This window comes from Amia ocellicauda, chromosome 21 (genome assembly GCF_036373705.1).
Source record: "Amia ocellicauda isolate fAmiCal2 chromosome 21, fAmiCal2.hap1, whole genome shotgun sequence".
NCBI classification, from domain to species: Eukaryota; Metazoa; Chordata; class Actinopteri; order Amiiformes; family Amiidae; genus Amia; species Amia ocellicauda.
Genome location: NC_089870.1, coordinates 6,931,658 through 6,953,610, shown reverse-complemented (window position 1 = coordinate 6,953,610; position 21,953 = coordinate 6,931,658). Strand labels below are relative to the sequence as shown.

The 21,953-nt window shown below is 39.7% G+C and overlaps 1 protein-coding gene across 2 annotated transcripts; it reads right to left on the bottom strand.

The window, feature by feature from the left end:
* Nucleotides 1-3,400: 3,400 nt before the first annotated feature.
* Nucleotides 3,401-12,868, bottom strand: synj2bp (synaptojanin 2 binding protein). 2 transcript variants are annotated; one of them, XM_066694319.1, is made up of 4 exons: nucleotides 12,689-12,868; nucleotides 8,941-9,077; nucleotides 8,516-8,611; nucleotides 3,401-6,934 (listed from the first exon to the last, which is right to left on the bottom strand). In XM_066694319.1, the coding sequence occupies exons 1-4, from the start codon at nucleotides 12,750-12,752 to the stop codon at nucleotides 6,788-6,790; spliced, it is 444 nt and encodes a 147-aa protein (XP_066550416.1). In that variant the 5' UTR covers nucleotides 12,753-12,868; the 3' UTR covers nucleotides 3,401-6,787. The 2 variants fall into 2 exon arrangements, with proteins under 2 accessions (XP_066550416.1, XP_066550417.1); XM_066694320.1 differs by lacking the exon at nucleotides 3,401-6,934 and adding an exon at nucleotides 7,998-8,072.
* Between the last annotated feature and the right edge of the window lie 9,085 nt (nucleotides 12,869-21,953).

Genomic DNA, 21,953 nt, shown 5'->3' with positions numbered 1-21,953 from the left:
TCAATGGTCTAATGTGGCTTTTGCCTTGATACACCAGAAGGAATTCATTTAATAAGAAGCAATTGATCTTTTAAAACAATGGAGAACAGGGTTTTGTGGGGGTGTGGCACAAAACTATACAGCCATGTAGTCGAAGCGGATTCTTTTTCGATTCCTTCAAGAAACATCTCGATAGAATGCTGGGCTAGATTAGTATGATACATAACTGAGGGAGACAGGCTCCACTTTGGAGAACTGAAAGACAAGTGGTATTTCCCCAGAAATAAGATAAAGGAAAGAGAACTTGGGAGACGCAGCCCTGAGGAAGGCCTTGCGAGATCTGAAGACATCTTTCTAAAGAATCGCCTTGGAGAACGCTTTATTGCTGTTGCTAGGTAACAGAGCTAGCGGAGGTAAGCGAGTCACATCAGTTCTGTGGAGACGCAGCTCTTTGGGAATGTTTTGCATTTCAGTCTCAACAGATCACACTTCCCACAGAGAGAATGACAGGTATTGAGGGAGCTTATACAGGAAAACAAAGGCATTCAAAACAGCATTGACCGTGGCAAGGGCTATTGATGGTCCTGCTGGATGTTAGCGTTGAGAAAAAAAAAACCTGAGTTAAAAAATACACTGATCAGCCATAACATTATGACCACCTGCCTAATATTGTGTAGATCCCCCTTTTGCCTCCAAAACAGCCCTGACCCGTCGAGACATGGGCTCCACTAGACCTCTGAAGGTGTGCTGTGGTATCTGGCACCAAGATGTTAGCAGCAGATCCTTTAAGTCCTGTAAGTTGCGAGGTGGGGCCTCCATGGATCGGACTTGTTTGTCCAGCACATCCCACAGATGCTCGATTCGATTGAGATCTATGAAGTCAACACCCTGAACTCATGATTCATCAGACCAGGCCACCTTCTTCCATTGCTCCGTGGTCCAGTTCTGATGCTCACGTGCCCATTGTAGGCACTTTCGGCAGTGGACAGGGGTCAGCATGGGCACCCTGACTGGTCTGCGGCTTTTTATCAGAATCAGCATTAACTTTTTCAGCAATTTGAGCTACAGTAGCTCGTCTGTTGGATCGGACCACACGGGCCAGCCTTCGCTCCCCACGTGCATCAGTGAGCCTTGGCCGCCCATGACCCTGTCGCTGGTTCACCGTTTTTCCTTGCTTGGACCACTTTTGATAGGTACTGACCACTGCAGACCGGGAACACCCCACAAGAGCTGCAGTTTTGGAGATGCTCTGACCCAGTCGTCTAGCCATCACAATTTGGCCCTTGTCAAAGTCGCTCAGATCCTTACACTGCCCATTTTTCCTGCTTCTAACACATCAACTTTGAGGACAAAATGTTCACTTGCTGCCTAATATATCCCACCCAGTGACAGGTGCCATGATAACGAGATCATGAGTATTATTCACCTGTCAGTGGTCATGTTATGGCTGATCGGTGTATAAAAATTACTTGTGGTTTGAAATACTAAAATGGAAATAAAAAAATTGAGTTTGCTTATTCTAAGTACAGACTCCCTAAAGTTTAGGAGAAACTGATTCAAAATAATTCAGCTTTACCACACACAGCTGATTATAACAAGCATTCAGAAGATTAATGGGAAACACAAGACAACACATTTCCGAGTGCTTCTAAATCAGTGGGATTCTCCACTTTTTCATGCAGCAAATAATAGACCATTCCTGCTGTTGCTGCATTTTCCACAGTATGATTTTCGGCACAGTCACACACATCTGCCTCCTGTTTGTGGCACAAAGCATGCCATTATGGGCACACCAGGGCAGTGATTTATTCCTGTCACTGGAGGCTAAGTAGTTAAAGAGCTTCTTACACAGAGACAGATCAGTCAGAATCAATCCTGTGCCAAACGACAGGCTGGTGCCCTGGCGAGGTGTCGCTCTCATTCACAGGTCATTACATCAACAGCTGGTATAATCAGATCTGAAGCAATGCCACACCCAAATATGCTCCACTTCCCATCGCAGAAACATGTTGTTTTTCAAAGCACTGCAAACATTTCTGCATTTAAAAAGTAGTTTGAGAAACAACACATTCGATTCATGTGATTCACTCAATGCAGTCGATTCAGTTTACAGTTGGAGGTCTGCCTCATTCTACAGTGTAGAGTCAATGATGCATTTCTTATGAAAGAATAAGGACTCAAGGTTTGCGCAGGCACCAAAGAAACAGCCCAGCTATCAATTACTTTCCCTTCAGTCTCCAGTCAGGTCTGAGTTCAGGTGAATCCACTGAACTATGACATCTTCACACAACACCGTTCATAATGGATAGAAATCACAAACATGAAATTGAGTTTTCCATGTTGATTGGAGTGTAATGTGCACAGTGTCTCTGCACTTTCCATGCAGTTCTTGTGATTTTCAAAGAAACTATGCTGAATAAAACCATCCTGTAAAGTGCAGAATTTATAATGAGAAGACTATTTGGTTTACATTGTCTTCCTAATGAAAAAGGTTTAAATAAGCACCTTTCCCCTTGTAATTGCAATAATTATGTGCATGTCAGCTTTGTTTAACCACATGGTAGTAAAAGGGTAACTGATGGGATACCTATTTTGAACCATGTTTGAGTTCTATTAAAAAGCAACAATGACCAATGATGGCACTTTCCATCAAGTTCCTGGCTTATCTTTTGCAGATGTCTTTGCATTAGATTATATGTAAAGGGATAGGTATGTACAATTATGTATGCATTTCCTAGAAGAAATTATGGTTGGTCATGTAGAACTTAAATTAGAGAATATACGGTAAATGGCGCAAAAATGAATGTGCACACTTTCATTATTCAGCATTGATAAATCCACAGTTTATTAGCTCCCTGAGATTAGCTGACTGTAGCTCAAGTCAGTTATTTTTTAGCAAACAAGCCCTGAGAGAAAGAAAAAATAAATCCTTTCTGCTGAGCAGTCATTTTAAGCAGAACAATAACCAGGCATTGTCTGCAGCTTCGGATTGCCTCTGTAAGAAACAAAACAAAAAAACAGCCTGATTGTTCCAGATCTGTAAATAGCCAGCATCATTGACAGATATCACCCTTATGAAGGCAAGTGAAGTGGAAACACATTTAGGATTGCATGCAACAGGCACACAGTATATCAAGTGAGAAGTAGGAGGATAGAACCAATTAAAATGGACGCATTATGCTGATCCATCACTGTATTTCAAGAAACGTCTTGCTGAGGCATGAGAATCAATAAACCCCCTCCAAGCAGAATGGGCTGACATACCTTCCTTGTCGCATTTTCATACAGGTGGCTATACTAAGTAACATTGAAAAATTATAAGTGATTGATCTCCATTAACTGGATAATGGTGTCTGCTGAGAAACGTAATAACTATCCATTGAAGTTACCGCATGCTTTGAAAGAGTTGGCAAAAACCATGTTTCAAAATACATTCATTGTTTTATTGTTGATTGTATTAATATGTTTGCAAATATTGACAGGAGTTCCTTAAGGATTTTGAACAATGCAGATATGAAACAGGAAACACAAACTGACATACAGACGTGCAGATGTGGGTAGACACAATTTCATTTTTTGTGGTTAACTTATCCAGTACTGTCATTACATTTACAAAAAAAGTCTGAAGCTCCTTTGATAGATATTGCACGCTCTCAGATTGATGGCCATCGTTCTCACCTTTAAAATTACTCTGCATTCACCTTTTCTCCATTAATGCAAGCTTCTATCACTGCCCCAGAGCAAACATTTACTTTACTTTACTTTCTCCTCCTCAATCACAAAAGCTCCGACAATCTGCAATCCATTCTTGCTCCCTCACTCTCAGGTTCTCTCCTTCAACACAGTTTCAATCAGTCCCTTTTTCACTACCACTACTGTTCTACAATGTGTCACTCATCTATGGCACTGCATGGCCTTTTCTTCCAACTGGCTCCACAAATGATCTAATGATCAAGGTAACCATGAGGATGACTGATGTCACCGTTCTCTCATCAGTATATTTCCAGGGTTGAAAGGGTGTGCAAAATCACATAAATTTCGTTCCACTAGTTTTAAAGACACTATTATGGGAAGTGATTCATTGGCCTCACAATGATTAATAAATTAAATAAACCAGCAGAAATTCTCCCTTGCCCACTTCAACCACAACCTGTGTCACCTATTAAATTCTCAAGAACTACTTCTTAAATAATGCAGTTTTCCAACATATTTTATGTTAACATTGTTAACATTATAAAGGACAGGGATTCCTGTGATTCATAATTTCCTTTGAGTGTTTCTTCCAAAATGGCCCCATGAGGTGGATACCTGTGTGTGTGTGTGTGTGTGTGTGTGTGTGTGTGTGTAGATTTTCCTTCAAGAATCTGAATGCGTTTGCTTGAGTGTCTCAATTTCAAGTGCATCTGCTACAATTCACAGTTGACTTTTGCAAATAAGCCTGGGAGCTGCTTTTTATCACCACACTTTAATGCTTTTCAGTTTGTTCAGATGCTGAAAAACATCAGTAACATATACATATTTAACAGATTCAGTAGGGTTTAGTTGCCCCCACTCATTGCCCTCCGACACGCGATTAAACCAATCCTGATGCAACGTGGGAGATGTGAACTCTTCCCAAACTCCTCACAAATGCTACCCAAAATCCTCCAAATGATTTAAAATGGAGTTTGAATTAAACACATATTAACTCTGGGTTGTGCACCACAGAACAAATGAAGAATTTAGCCCAGTGTTTTCCCAAAGGTAGCCAATGTGATATTTAGAAGTATGCCTCCTGTAATTTAGACCTCCACCTAACCATTATAATCCATCGGTCAGTGATATAGTGCTGGATGTCAACTACAATTGGTGCAAGTGCAAGTATTGATGGCCACACTGAGAAGCGAAATAGCTATTGCAGAGGCCGTGTAACAATCTCTCAAAGTGACTTTGTAATTTTCTATAACATTTAATCAAAGTCATACTTCTTTGTGTAGGTTTGCGTTTTGTGCGGTTATATTTTCTCTGTACAACATCACATACAAATCAAATAAACCCATTTTGCAAGTTAAAATGCCAAGCACATGTAGAACTTTTTGATAAAGCCCACAATCTAAGAAGACTGTACATGTCATAGTTCAGGATCACATTTAACAATGAAAGTTATGATTATCTGCCTTTATTCTACTCCAAGAATCGTTTATCTGAAAGTGTGCACACAATTAGAAATGTGGCTTTACTTACCTGAAGTTTAAACTAACAAACATTTAAAAAAGAACAAACCACAAAAACATGATTAATCCACCAGGGAATAAATCATTACAAAAATCACTGAAGGCTACATCTCAATTGCAAGGATAATAGTGACTTAAACATTACACTTTAAATGGAAGATTTGTTTGCACAGAGCTTGTGTGTATTAAATTACACTTTCATTTCTAAATTACTCTGCACAGCAGTTTCCAAAGACCCAATTCCAAAACAGGAGTACTCAAAAAACCAATATAAATGGATACAGTCAAAAGCAATGAGAATAAAACCACTTGAGTGATCATGACTTCAGGTGTACTATCAGTACATTGACAGTAGGAGGACTAACACTGCACAGGGAGGTGTATTAATGAAAGCTTCCCAGTAGATGGCAGTGTACAATGGAGAGATGCATTGTTTTGACTCCATTGGCATTTTGACATAAGCAGTTGCTGCCCTTTTTCTAAAGCTGAAGCTATTTTTGACATTTATAGGCCTCAGCCTAACTAAAAGACTTCCCTTCAGAGTAACACAGTCTCCGTCTGCCTGGAGATAGTTGTAGACTGATGCTGTAAAAACCTCAACAAGATTTGAGAATAGAATATTATCAGGATATTTATCTGCGTCCCTGACCCCAACAAAAAACAACAACATGGTTTAATCTGAACTAAAATGATCCCCTTTGGCAAACCCAAATACCAAATAGCCTTAACCATGAAACGGGTGTCATTTACTGGTGTGCATTTCCAAGATGAATTAGGTTCTCATTTAGGGAAAAACAAACAAAAAACAAAAAGTTGAAGCGGAAATAACTTGGCAGAAAAATGCTGGGTGCATTCTGCCGTCAGTTTTTATTTGTTGGAACATGATTCAAGTGACTGAGGTGTTGAGAAACATGTATTGAGAGGCACCTACTTATACATGCCAAATGCTTCATTATGTACGGTTTGTATAATATATGTATCATGATAACCCCCTTCATAAATGTGTATAGCCAATAGGCAATACTTTACTACTCTACTAGAATGGTCCCAGTAAAGGAAAAAAAACTAAAACAAAAGCAAAGCATTAATATAAGAGCGCTTTAGGATTGAGTGCACTCTTAACTAACCAAATGAAAATCCCGATTGAGGACCAGGGGGATGCAGGATTCTCAAAACTGGAAGAGATTTTCCCTGTGGTTCAACACTATCCCTAAACGAAGCGAGACAATGGGAATCGAATCGACGCTTCTGTATTCCAGGACAAATCTGGAAAGCAAAAGGAAAGCTGGAGAGAACACTGAGGCCTAGTAAAACACTTTCAAAGCCTCTTGTCCCTCTAATCCCCAGTCTGTGTCATGGCCCCCTTTTGAAACACCACTACCCAGCCTCCCCCTGTGCATTCGGGTATTCAGCGTACTGATAACAAAATCATCATCATAATAATAACAATAATAAAAATGATAATATTCACAATAAAATAAAATGTGGCTTTTGTTTTTTTTCTTTTTGGCCCTAAGAAAACAAATCAGTCCCAGTTTAAAGAAAAAAAATTAAATTAAAAAAAATTAAATTAAAAAAAAAAAGGGCAAAAAAAATTAAAAGTGTCTTCTGCTCTGGGAATGGTAGCGAATGTAGATGAAGGCAAATGTGATTGCTGCCACTGCTACAATGCCAATCAATGCCAGGGGTACGGAGGGCTCACTGTCCGACCCAGTTCCCACAGGGCCATTCTGTGTTGGAGGCTGTAGAGACCAAACAAAGAGCAATTAGGCTCTGGCACATCTGGTTTAAACAACTGGTGAAAGCAATCTGAAAACAAGCATACGTCAAAATGAGCAGCACTGACCATTTCTGCAGTGCTCTACAAACATCCCCACATTGCATTATAACCCAGACCACATTCTCCTACTACTATGCTCACTTGAGGTCATTAAGGCCCCAGTGACACTATTCCAACCATGTACAGCTGTTAACTGCACTGTCCTGGCAAAGTCCCAGCTCAGACTTGCACAAATCTGCTCCGTCTACACTTGTGGCTGCCTTGCTTAAACAGTTCTGTGGTCAACCACCTTATAGAACATGTATTTGAGCAGCAGGCCACAACAAAAGCCCTGCATTATGGTGGCACGAAGATACAGGAGGCTTTCTTTAGCATGGGAAGTCCCCTACAGCTGCAAAAGTTATTTAACTGATTTTGTCTATCCATTTAATACAGTGACCTCTTGATAGTACCTGCAAAATGATGTATAATTCTAAATATTCAAACGGTGATTAAAGGCCAGATTATGAGCGTGTCTGCGGTCCTGTGTGTCAAACAAACACTGATTGCTTGAGCAGGGAGATTCTAAGAGCCACGGCCAACTCTGCACAATGTATGGCTGTGGATGCTGCAGCAGGTCAGAAAAACAATGTGGTGACCTATGGGTATTTAAAATGCATCTCAGACTGTACTCCCCCTAATCTGGCCTTGATATGTGCAGAGGTCTCACAAAACTATGGTGCGCCGTTTGTGTCATTCATAATTTCGTTTTCATAATGGGTTTCCGTTTCAGTGTTTCTTCTTCCGTTTTCTGTGGATTCGGATTTGGTAAATGTGACACGCTTTTACATTACGAGGAAGTATGTTGGCAGACACCTATGCGAACGACTCTGTATGATGCCTGCGCATGTTCGCAGAGATGCAGAAGCATAAGTCAGGCTTAAGGGCTATAGAAGGGCTAAGGGGTGGAGAATAGAACAGAACAGAACAAAGCCCAAAGCACAATGGCAAACATGACTCAGAAAGGATTGGAAAGATTAGCTGACCACAGGACTGAAGGCTTATGTACCTGGTCTAAATTCACCTGAGAGCAGGAGGCGCCCACTTCTGTAGGAGCTGAGCTGGGGGTTAGAGAAGTTGTCAACAGAGACAATCCTTCAGACAGACAAATGCTTTTCCCAACTTTATAATGTCTTTTTTTGGTCTTCAAGAAAGCTTCTTCCTGCTTCCGTGTGGACACGGACCATCAAATAATGGACTGCTAATTTACAAGAGGACGGTGAATGGAAGCTTCAATTTAATCACATCCTCCGACTACCTTGCCGTATCCTAAACTCTACACTTGAACATATTTCCCCATAGTGAGCGACACGGGAGGAAAAAAGGTCCCAAATGAGAGGCCATCCAGCCCTCCTCATTTGGTTTTGCTCAAATCTCAATGATATCTATTGTCTCATGAAGCACCTCATCCTCCATGCCGTGTCTCAGGAGCAGGCTGTTCTGATTGCAACCCTCTCAGTCCCATATTGCTCAGCATGAAGAGGTCCACACAGTAGTGACTCACCCTCTGTTGCACGCGGAGCTCCACGTCCTCCCCTGCTGTTCTGAAGAGCTCCACAGCCTGGTGATGACCCAGGTTCTCCAGCTTGTTGCCATTAATCTGCACCATAGGAGACATTGAATGCACCAGCTTCCCAAAACAAAATGCCCCCAGTAGGGTAGTAAATGTAAGGAAGAGGGGGAAAAACAAAACTATATACACACACACACACACAGGAGTAGCAGATATATTTTGTTGTGTTCTGATATTGCACAACTATATAGCCCTTATACCAAGCAACTAAAGGGTTCTTATCTGAAAAAGTGATTTTCTATCAATGGATTCAGATTTCAAGGTTTATTTGTGCATGCCAAATATGTCCCCCTAGTGCTGACCATTGCATGCCCTCCCACCTTGTTCTTACCCACCCTTGACCTCAAGCTGATTACCTCCAAGATCTTGTCGCCCTCCCGTAGCCGCCCATCCAGCGCTGCCGCCCCATTCTCCTTGATTCGAGACACGTAGATGCTGCTGTCATTGTGCATATACTGCTGATCTGTGCCCCCCACGATGTTGAATCCCAGCCCTGAAAGGGAGACAACAGCGACAGAATGAACTGGGTGGCACGAGAGATGCACACACCCACAGACGCACATCGACACTCACCAGACATTCACACACACTCAGGAAACACGAGGGGTGATCAAAACCGTCTGTGCCTTACATACAATCGTTTCCTTTGCACACAGAATTGAGCTGCTGAGTTGCATCAGACGGGGAGCAACCTTGAGCCCATGAATGCAAGCCGATAAATCTGTCAGAATGCGAGCAATGGAGAATTAATGCGTGTCCCTATTTTACCTTTGGGCAGAATGCCCAACTCATACACTATGAATTACACAGGCGATTTGCCCAGAGATGTGTGGTGTGTGTGTTAGTGTATTGCTCAAATACATATAGTTTTATATAAACAGACATATAAATCAACTTAATGCAAGCCTCTCATTCAAGAAAGTCTTGGGTTAGGAAGGATTTCTACAAAAACACAATATCCATTTCTTTATTTCTATTAAATGAATCTTAAACAAAGAAATTGTGTGCATAAATATCATCAGGATGTTATCAGACATGTTTAGAAGATTTCTCTTCAGCTCTCCCACAAAGGAAAATTTAAAATGTCTGTTGACAAAAGCATGAGATCTTGAGATCCCACACCTCCTGTGTGTATATACACTAAACCTATAATGCAGTTTTTATCTCATACTTACCAGCTCCTGACCATGATGTTCCCTACTAATGCTCCTTATTAGGCTATATCTGTACTGAAAAAAAGTGTCCTTAAACAGAATCATGCACAGTATATTGTACTTGAAGTCTAATGGGGGTACAAAGATTTATTTTGAAACTCGATTATGGTTTCTTGAAATGTGTAGTCTATATTTTGTGGCATAAGTCAGTATTGGTTATGAGGGGTCTGCCAATAAATACATTATTGTGAAATAATACAAAAGACAAGAATTCCTCACATCTTTCAAATACTAATTCAGTGTTTCCAATTTGTGTTGGAAATGTGAAATACGGTTTCATTCTTATAAGGAACCACTTATTTATTTTTTATATGCCTTGTAGGTTTTGGGGGAAAACAACAATTTTTAATCATTAAGAATGATTAACAATTGATCTACCAGATGCATTTTTTAAACTACAGGGCATAGTAATATAAACAGTGATGCTTAAAGGTTTAGTATTCCATATTCCCACCAGGAATCTATATAAACCCTTTAACAGGCTACAAAGTATTTTCAGTTTTACAAGTCTTAAGATTACAGTAGTAAATCTTGGCCTATCAAACTCACCACTCCAACGCAGCGTTTGAAGATTTTACACACACTACTTAGACCCTGCTGACTTTGTGTGCGTATACTCTGTTCATGTTAATGTTAGTAACTCGGGAGTTAATTGAGATTAGACTTCAATTGAGCCAGAGAGCTTGTCCATACATAACTTTATAATCTTGCCCTCCAGCACAGCCTGCAAAGACTGTAAATGGCAGGTGCTCTCCTGAGAGAAGCTCCAGTCAGCTGCCGTTTTGCCAGCACATCGGTATTCCTAAGAGAGAGGCCAGATAGACAAAACCATGCGACCTCCATTACTTCACGGTGCGGTGCAATTTGCTGTTCACAGCTATGCAACTCGATACGAAAAATCCTGTACCTAAGAAGAGTGCTCAACATGGTGAGCTCTAGAGAAACCGAGAACATGCAAAATGACAAATAAATGATTGGGAATGCAAAGCAGAGTAGCCAACAGGAGCTGAAATGTCATTCTGAATGGCGGGCAGCTGTTTGCAAAACAAACAAACAAACAAACAAACACCAACAACCACAACCTGACTCAATTCAATTATGATACAACTAATGATCTGTACTGAAGGACAATCAGAAGAAAGCAAACGGGGATTGATTCATCAGGTGCAATACACTTGTTTCCAGATCTCCAATCATGTCACTGGGCTTCTGCATAATCCAAAGAAAAGAAAAAAAAGATTATGACGCTTTGCCACTTTGACACACTCGAGCAAATTCACAGCAGCGCTCAGCTCGAGTGCTGGCGGCAGTGGGGTGCTTATGTTGCCCAAGAACCCTTCAGAAAAGTCAAGACGCCATCTGTACTCTCCAGGGCGTACAGTAGGAGAGCAGACTCGCTAGTACCGATTGCCTTCAACACGGAAAGCTACCTCTACAGAGCAGGTGTCATTTAAATGAGAGTGGATATGCATCTCCTGTTGAGAGATCATCCTTCAGGGCTCAGCACTCTCCACTGATAAGGCTAATCATATTGAGCGAGGCTCTTACTAAGGTCTGTTATTAACTTCTAAAATTCACTTCTGGGTTCTAATCTATTTTTGATGACAAGTAACAAACACTGTCCTTTTTAAATTATGATTATTTTCGGAGGAACGGCATGATCTGATTAAAGATGAATTAGTGGGATGAGAGTTTTTATTCAAGGCCATGCATTTCTTCAACAAACATACAGGGAGATAGCAGCAAAGGGTAAAGTCTAAGGTACCCTGAACCTTGAGACATGTAATCAGGTTTACAGCTGAGAGAAACACATTTGCGTGGGCGTTGTTGAACACATGTCCCTATTATGTGGCATGTTTTCCACCAATATTCAATCTAATACAGGTTATACTTCTACTCTGCTCATTACAATTGAGTAACAATGTCCACATTGAGAAGTAAATTCTTCAGTTTAGCACACAGATCATTTATTATCTGGAAACCAGGTCTGACGTTGCAATTGGACAAGAACTCTGTGGGAAGCAAAAGCGAATTTGACCTTTAACCCTAAACATTACTCTGTACAGACACGCACTGTAAATCGATAGTCACAAACATTTAAATTATTTTATTATATATTATTTTATAATGATTTATTGTAATCCTCTAGTGTCACTGGATCATTTCACCTAAATGAAACTTTCGTTTCAGGGACAACAGTGGGGTTTCTGGCTTGCAGTCATAGCGAGAGCTGCCGTCGCGGTCATGTGCCGCAGATTTCCGCAGATCTGCGCGGCTCCACCAATGAGAGCAGTGTATTCTGCAGACCTGCGCAGAACTGCTGAAATCTGCGCTACAACAAGAACGCGACCTAAATACCACAAAGCTACAATGTAATATGTTCACTGACATCTAATCGTCACTTCATACGAAGCGGTACAGGTTACAATAACTTGCAATACAATGAGCTAGATGTACAAAACATATCATATTCGCAACACATTACCGAATACGGACGCAACATCCTGTTTCTATTCTACAATGTGTGTGTTATTCCAAGGATTAGGATTGATTCTCTCAACTTTCAATACATTTCTGTAGAAAACTTTATATTTTAACAAAAAAGTGGAAACAAAATACAAAAAAAGTCTACGAAAGTGAAAATAGTGCAATAACCATATTTCGTCTTTAACCGACTAAAACTTAGAATCAGCTACTAACATGAGTCTCACACTTGTACAAGACAAGGTACTACTTAAGACAGAAAATTAAAATTAAGCATTTGATTTAGTTTAAAGTTAGTTAAGTCTGCGCAGGCCCGATGTATCTCTATCTGCTCCACTCAGTCCCATTGCAATTGCACTCAGCCAGCACAACCCGCAAGTAATGGTACAAACTTAACCGCTCTTACCAGATGGTCCTCTTTTCAAGCGGATATCTAGCACGTTGGGCAAGGTATGCATCGCTCCGTTCATGCTGACGGGGTAGTAAACGTTGAGTATATTATTAAATATTGATATGTATTTTGTAGTTCACTGTGTCGCTGAAGGTGAACTTATAGTTTCTCATGGAGCCCGCATCTCGCACAAGCTGCTGGGAAATGGTGTTTCCTACGAAGGCAAAACAACATTTCCCATAATACCCAGAGGCGGCTCCTACTTACACATCAGCTCCTTGTACAGACAGTTTAACACCAGCCCAACTTGAAGACACGTTTAATGTGATCTAATATTTTATTTCAGATTATTTGATTCTAAAATAAACTGCACTGGTGTGCAATACATTCAAGCAAAATCAGCTCTCTTGGATTGCAACTGACGTTTATTCCTGTTAAATATGACATTTACAAAAAACGAGTATGAATTTAAGAAATATTAAATGTTTATAATTTTTAGGATATAATTCCTGTTTCATAAAGGAAATTTAACTTTTTGCTTTAAGCTTAATTACTTATTTCTACAGAATTTCCACCTATTTTGCCATTTAGGTTACTAATGCAATCATTTATTTGGACTGAAATACATTTATTTACTTCATGCAAACTTAATGTAAGTGTTTCCTAAAGATTATATAGATACCCTCGCCCTTACTGTGCTGGATAACATTAACACTGAACTGAGCACTGAATAATGGGTACTGGAGAGGACAGGACCACTTCCTGTGAATATCTCTTCTGGGCACTGAGCTACAACTGTACTTTAATAAACAACAAATATTATTAACAGTCTGCCTCCAAACATTTTGAAATAATCATCCTATATGAATAGGCTGAAAAAGACATGCATTTACTGCATGAAAAAAATGCACCAAAATGTAATCACCCTGTTATCTGCCATACGGTTATGGAAGCTTGAAATCTGAACATTGAAGGATGATATTTAAACTTCTTTGACCCAGTTCACACTTATTAGTTTCTGTTTTAACTTTATCTTCATCCACATTGTAAACAGCGCTTTACTTTCTGCATCGTCCTAGTTTTTACCTCCAACGCTGGCATTTGTGATTGTACTGCTCAGCTCAGTATAACTGCATTTCGGATTGGATAGTAAACAGCTGGTCTCGTATTAAAATGCACCGATTTGAATGGAAACCTGCTTCGGTTAAATTTAAATCGTTTTAATGCAAAATTCTGATAATTAATAAAGTTATTGTCCCGTTCACAATTTCACAATGCAATTTCCACGTGTAAAATGCATACTGTTAAATTTCAGACTTCAATCATACTTAGTACAAGAACAAACAATAGCAAGTTTACCAGCTATACAGTTTTATTTTAAATCGACTCATTACTTAGCCTAGACTTTTATAATGTATATAAAGATGTGAGTTAGCGAAATGTAACAGTACATTTAAAGCTATAGATCGATATGAATGTGGCACATCCATGTTTTCTCTCCTATATACACACATACCCACAAACACACACACACACACACAAACATATATATATATATATATATATACATATATATATATATATATCACCATCAGCCTATATCGATGGATGTTTCTACTTGCTTCGATCTACAGCTTTTCTTTTCCATGTCATGCCTTCAAAGTGTATGATTTAATCTTCCCATCTTCTATGTAGTCATCTTCTAGGTCTTTTTTCTTCTCTTGGGACCCATTAAATAACTTCCTTTGTCCATCCTCGATCTGTTCTTCTTGCAATATATCCGGCCCATTGCCATTTTTACATTTTCACTTCAATGATTTCACACATTTTGGTTTGGTTTGACAGTGCTATCTGTGTGTACAGCCTGACTTTAGTGACTTATTAATGACACCTAGTGGTCCCTAATACAAACATATTCTTATATCAATATATATAAGATTTATGTAAGATAAGATTTATATATGTTATTATTATTTCCTTAGCAGACACCCTTATCCAAATCGACAATTGTTACAATATATCAAATTCTGGATGAGATATATTGTAACAATAGTAAGATGCCCTGAATAAGAAATACAAATATATATACAGTACTATGCAAAAGTCTTAGGCAACCTGAGAACATTACATTTAAAGCTATTGGGCAGTACATGTTTATTTGCTGTAAAAATGCAGCATTCTAACATTAGAATAAGTACAAATAAACATTAATACAATAAAAAGTAAGAAGAGTTTCTTGTGTTTTCCAAAAGGTAATTGATATCTTGTGAGATGGCAAGAAGAAAACACCTGATTCAGCTTAATGAGGTGGAATTTAACAAATACATAGAATGGCTAGAGTGCCTCGAGGAGAGCTTTGGAAACCAATCTTGTGTTCTTCTAGCCATCTCACAAGATATCAATTGATTTGGAAAAGGCTAAGCTAACACAGTTTGACAAACATAAAATCATTGTTTTGTATCAACAAGGCAACTCTCAACAAGAAATTGTCCGTCTAACCAAATGTTCAAGACCGAAAACAAGATGGATGAACAGAAATCCAGTAGGGTGCTTGTTCAGCATCTGACAGAGTCATCGGGAACCAAAGTACATGCTTTGACCATGAAAAGAAGTCCTACAAGAAATGGTCTTGTAGGGCGTGTTGCAGCTAAGAAACCATTCTTGCAGAAAGGCAACAAGCAGAAGAAATTGCAGAACACAGAAGACCATAAAGATGGAGTGAGAACCAGTGGCACAAAGTCTTATGGAGTAATGAGTCTAACTTTGATATTTTGGTTCACAAAAGATGCCAGTATGTCAGAAGAAGAGTTGGCAAGAAATACACTGATGGCTGTCTGCAGACTTCTATGAAGCACAGTGGTGCCCAGAGGTGGAAAGAGTACTGAAAAATCCTACTCAAGTAGAAGTACTGTTACTTTGATAACATTTTACTCTTGTAGAAGTAAAAGTACTGGTATAAAAAACTACTCAAGTAAAAGTAAAAAGTAGGTCATTTGAAAAGTACAAGTTGGAGTACAAGTTACATAGTTACTTTTAACAAAGCCTTGTCACATGATCTCCAAGCAAACCCTAACACTATATACAACGATCAGCCATAACATTATGACCACTGACAGGTGAAGTGAATAACACTGATGATCTCGTTATCTTGGCACCTGTCAGTGGGTGGGATATATTAGCAAGTGAACATTTTGTCCTCAAAGTTGATGTGTTAGAAGCAGGAAAAATGGGCAAGCGTAAGGATCTGAGCGACTTTGACAAGGACCAAATTGTGATGGCTAGACGACTGGGTCAGAGCATCTCCAAAACTGCAGCTCTTGTGGGGTGTTCCCGGTCTGCAGTGGTCAGTACCTATCAAAAGTGGTCCAAGGAAGGACAAGCGGTGAACCGGCGACAGGGTCATGGGTGGCCAAGGCTCACTGATGTGCATCGCAGTGCATCGCAGTTTGTTGCGTATGGGGCTGCGTAGCCGCAGACCAGTCAGGGTGCCCATGCTGACCCCTGTCCACTGCCGAAAGCGCCTACAATGGGCACGTGAGCATCAGAACTGGACCACCGAACAATGGAAGAAGGTGGCCTGGTCTGATGAATCACGTTTTCTTTTACATCACGTGGATGGCTGGGTGCGTGTGTGTCGCTTACCTGGAGAACACATGGCACCAGGATGTACTATGGGAAGAAGGCAAGCTGGCGGAGGCAGTGTGATGCCATTCATGTGGATGTTACTTTGATACGTGCCACCTACCTAAGCATTGTTGCAGACCATGAACACCCTTTCATGGAAACGGTATTCCCTGATGGCATTGGCCTCTTTCAGCAGGATAATGCACCCTGCCACAAAGCAAAAATGGTTCAGGAATGGTTTGAGGAACACAACAACGAGTTCAAATTTGGCCTTCAAATTCCCCAATCCAATTCTCAATCCAATCGAGCATCTGTGGGATGTGCTGGACAAACAAGTCCGATCCATGGAGGCTCCACCTCGCAATTTACAGGACTTAAAGGATCTGCTGCTAGCGTCTTGGTGCCAGATACCACAGCACACCTTCAGAGGTCTAGTGGAGTCCATGCCTCGACGGGTCAGGGCTGTTTTGGCGGCAAAAGGGGGACCTACACAATATTAGGCAGGCGGTCATAATGTTATGGCTGAATATATATATATACTGTCATCAGTGTTGGGAGGGTTACTTTAAAAAAATATTCCATTACAGAATACTGATTACCTTGTTTTGAAAATAATCTGTAACCTAATCCGAGTCAATAACGTAATCAGAATACTTTTAGATTACTTTTGGAATTATTTTCTTTATTAAAAAACAAGTTCAAGAAGTGAAACAAAATGAACCACACATCCTAATATGGATGACGGATTGAAATTGTTTATTTGTATTCACAGTTCAAACAATTAAAATGGTAATTAAGATTTGCGTCAGTTTAATTATCTTGCATATTTATACTTTGCATTTTGTAGTAGTGTATGATTTTTTAAGCCAGTGAAACTGTACAATTACAGACAATCTGCGGCAACGGACGTCAGTTTTGTAATGAGAAGGCACATTACCATAAGACATTTCTACATGGACAATTAATAACCGGATCAAAATATAATGTGTGGGGGCACAATATTCCCCCTTTTGCCATTCAAAAACTGTGAGAGCGAGGGACCGCATTTTACCCCCCCACCCTTCTATTTTTGCCTCTTTCGGGGGTCCAAGTCTTAATTAGGGGGGTCCAACCCGCCCAATCCCCCCGTAATCCTGAGTGAAAGTCGCCCTGGACACGGGCGTCTGCTAATAAATACATAAATAAATAATAATATAGTGACACCTATTTTCTTTCAAACTTAAATAGGTACCTTGTCTGTAAATTGTAAGTACGTTTAATGCTTATAAAGACTAGTTTATTTTGTTCTGTCTGTGAAGATACACGGATCAAGCAACTTGCTATAATAAAGGGGATTTAAACGCCATGTATTGTTACCCATGTTATTGTTATCGCCGGTTTCAATTCACCAGCACCGAAAATATCGATATCTTTAAACAATTGTAAATCACCCTTCCTAAAGTGTCGGCACAGAAATATGAATAATACAAAATATGAATACTCAATTAACAGCAATTTCAGGGTCTCAGCTGCTATTCCTTCAGCTCACCACCAGAGGTCTCTCTCTCCCGAGTATTGATCCCTGTGCTTCTTTCTCTCAGTTCCCGGATCAATCAGCCCCATTACATTCCTTCTATTCACTTGCACGTGTTCCGTCTTTCCCCTCTCTGCATGGGTCTTTCATCCTTTACCCAGTCATCCCTTTCTCCCTAAACACAGTACTCCTGAAACATTGCTGAGCATTCTTCCTTGTTTACCTGCCGTGTTGAGACTCCTGTTTTCCTGTCCCAGTTTAACCTGTTTGCCTGATCGAGCGACCCTGACCTGTTCCTGGTTTCCCTTCTGGATTTCCCCTCTTGGATTGTGTGCCTTTCTGCTTTGCTACTAAAGAGCCTGCACTTGGATCTATACACCTTGCCTTTGAGAAATGTTATAGAAATAAAGAAGGCATTATGATAATTAACTGGTTTACTCTTTTTATTTGCTTTGCATACTTCAGAAAATTATATTGCTAATCCACTTCTTCATAGTAATTGACATTCAATAAGTAATTTCTATTTTATTCCCTTTTAATATTAAAGCAATAGGTTGTATGAAATCGGATATGAAGTATTGTACATTGTGTGTGTGTGTGTGTGTGTGTGTGAGAGAGAGAGAAAACAATCCTATTATGTCTTTAGTGTGTTTTCAGTACTCCATGCCTGTCATTCCATGTAAATCAGCTGTCATTACATTTTTAATTGTTATATGAGGTTATTTTAAAGAAAGTGTATTCAGGATTTTAGGATTCCTGTGTGGGATTTGTAGATATACACCGTCCTGCGGTTTTCCCCACTGTAGTCTACGGGCATTCCCCGTTTTCAATGGGCATTCTCTTTCTTCTTTCGTTTCAGTCTGTCCCTTTATTTTACAGAAACATCTCTTTACAAACAGCAATTTGGTATTAATTACAGGTTTGTAACGTGTGATATCGTCTGATATTTCGTCAGCATTGCTGAATGATGTCTTCATTGTGATTGTGTGAACGTTCACGGTGTCAGAGATCAGTGCTAATCTGAAAATGGATATATTGTGTTTTGATATAAATCAGGAATGTCAAATGTCGCGTTTTGGGAGATTACAAGACATAACTTGTTTTAGATTAAATTGTGCATACTATGTGAAAAGGGTGCTCTCTATGAGTGCCCTCTAGAACCTGCATTGTGTGTGGAATTGGCTTCATTATCATGTTTTGCCACGAAGCTCTTCACATGTTTGCTCACTAAGGGCTGTAACGATTCCACACATTTTCCATTCGGTTCAGTTTTTGATTGTAGTTGTTATTTTTCTTCACACACTTGTATCCAAATTAATAACCCTTTTTTACAAAAATCGAACAATTATTTGAACACTGTGCCAGCCAGGAAATCAACAATAACAGTAAATGAACAGTAAGGGCTTATGAAACACACTTGAATGGACTGTAAGTAGTTGTAGATTTGCATGAACACTATTCTGGAGTTTCATGATTGAATAAGGATCGTCAGAAACTCTGAGCCGATCAGGACAGGCAGCTGCCATTATTCACATGTGTATCAAAACGTGCACATATGCATACAAAATACGTGCAAATATGAATAAAACAAACTTTACACAGTAAATTATATAAATCGGTATACACATATCTTAGAAGACATATACAAGTATGAAACAAAGAACTAGTTATACAATTAGCATGAAACTGAAATATTACTATGCAACGTGAAAGCGCTTTGAAATGGCTCCGTCTCTTACAGCTGTACATCTGTGCAGTAAACACGCTTTTCAACACTAAGTGCCCTATAATATAAAATAATTAGCATCAAACAGGTGACTGATCAAACAGTGATCCAGATACCTGGTTTTGCAACGAGATCAAAAGATAGAAATCACTGAGCCGCTATAGCAGGTGCAAATCTGCTAATACAATAAATAATGACAATAATATATGAATATATTTTACTTGCAGAAAATCAAGTTTCAGGAATCAACATGATTATAACTCTTTCTCAATTACATGTTTTATTACAAAGCCCAGATTGTCAGCTATATTGTATTCAGTATATCCTACTGCATGAAGTGCAGGTAGTGAAAGAGTTTCTTATTACATTTCAGGAGTTCACATAGAATATTTAGGGACATAGAAGAAAGGATAAGCGGGAGGAATTCACACGCCGAGATATTTACTGTATGCTGTCGATTTGTTTTCTTCTGATACTTGAATTAATATTGGTTTGGCGAAGCCAAATCAATCAATCAATTAATAATGACGACCCCATCTTTAAATTCGATGGTAGGAATGAAACGCTCGTTTCGATCGATCTTCGATTTCGATTAAAAAATGTTCACCCTACTGACTAATACTGGAGACTAGATAGCTAGTTAACTTCCCTCACTGCTGCTGGACTGGAGGACTGACTTAAACCTTTCATTGTCTGACCGGCCGTACCGTCACACACACACTGTGATTGGCTGCTGAGTGCTGTGGGCGGGACGCTGTGCATTAGAATGTATTGCTCTGCATTTATTGGTCTGTCATCCACATTCTTTTTCCCATGACAGCCTACAAAATGTGTACTCTGTAACGAATGCCTTTTTAAAAGTAGCGAAGTACAATACGTCACTCAAAACAAACTTAAGTAAAAGTAAAATTACCAAAAATACTCAAAAAGTACAAGTACACGATACAGCTTCTCAATTACAGGAACGAGAGCAGTTGTAATTCGTTACTTTCCACCCCTGGCGGTGGCTCTGTCATGGTCTGGGGGAGCATTTCGGCCAATGGTGTAGGGCAGTGATTCCCAACCTGTGGGCCGCGACCCACTAGTGGGCCGTAGAGGTATTGCAGGTAGGCCGCATAAATATTTTTAAATGCTTTTAAAATAGGAATACATTTTTTGTTTAAAAATTATAGTAATTACGCCTGTCTTGGAAGGTTTGAAGGTTCGTTCGTTCTCCAGACCTTCGGAGGTTTTGAAGGTTTGTCCCGTGACAATCACATCATTTTTTTTTTCTCTTGTTGATAGAAATTGGCTGTATTCGAAACCGCATACCACCCATACTACACGTACATTACTGAAATGTTGGTATGTAGTATGGGTAGTATGCGGTTTCAAATACAGCCATTGACTTCAGATGTCACTCGTAGTCTATCTACATTAAAACATTTGATTTGTATAATCCCCATTACTTAAATAAAAGTTGTGGAATATAACAAAGTTAAAAACCGTTGTGTCAGCAGGTATTGGACCAGATTAAATTTAAACAATGTATTTTGAAAATGTATGATTACACTGATAATTTAACTTTTTTTCTTCTGAAAGAGTACTATCCCCCATCTATCAGCATGCATGTGGACCACTCTGTTATTCTGCATTATTTCACGAATAGGAGTTGTTAGCTCCGTCGAGAGGCACCTCTTGACAATCTGGGTGGCCTTGGTTCGTTTGCAGGTGAAGGCAGTGGCAGATTTCGAGTCAGGAAACATTTTCCTGACTAAATCAGTGAAATGGTCAGCGGTGGTTGATGGCAAATTATGATCTGCCAAAAACTTGCAAAAAAGTACCTCGGCCTCTGTCACACATCAGTCGAAATTCGTCGTCTTGTTTTGCTGTCCAAATTGCTGATCGATGGGTATATGCTGCTTCGATTTTTGCACTGCACGCTTGTGTTTTTCCGTTTGAAAATGTCTCACAACGTCGAATCGGCCAGATGCTGAAACTTTCACAGACTTCCTACATGCTTTACAATTAGCGAATTTTCTTCCTTCTTCTGAACTAGTGATCATCTTCTGGAACTCCTTGTCAGTCTCCCATTCAGGTTGGTAATGACCAAAGTAGATTTTGGGCTTTTTTGCTGGAAGTTTCAATGCCATTTTCACTTCTAGTTTTCTCTACTGAATCTGTGAAATGAAAAGGTTGATCCACACTGAGGATATGCGCATGCGTGCAGCCCTCTACTTCCGCCCGATCAGTTACCGCGAGATTCATTTTCTGCCAGTTTGTTCTCAAACGAACCATTGCGATGTATTTATTTTTAATTTACTTTTTTTTTAACGTAAGACCTTTGGCATACGCCATGAGACTTGAAAATCGGCGAAATTCCGTAATAATTACGCATAAAACTTAAAACTTGACAGGTATGTGGAAGGTTAACATAT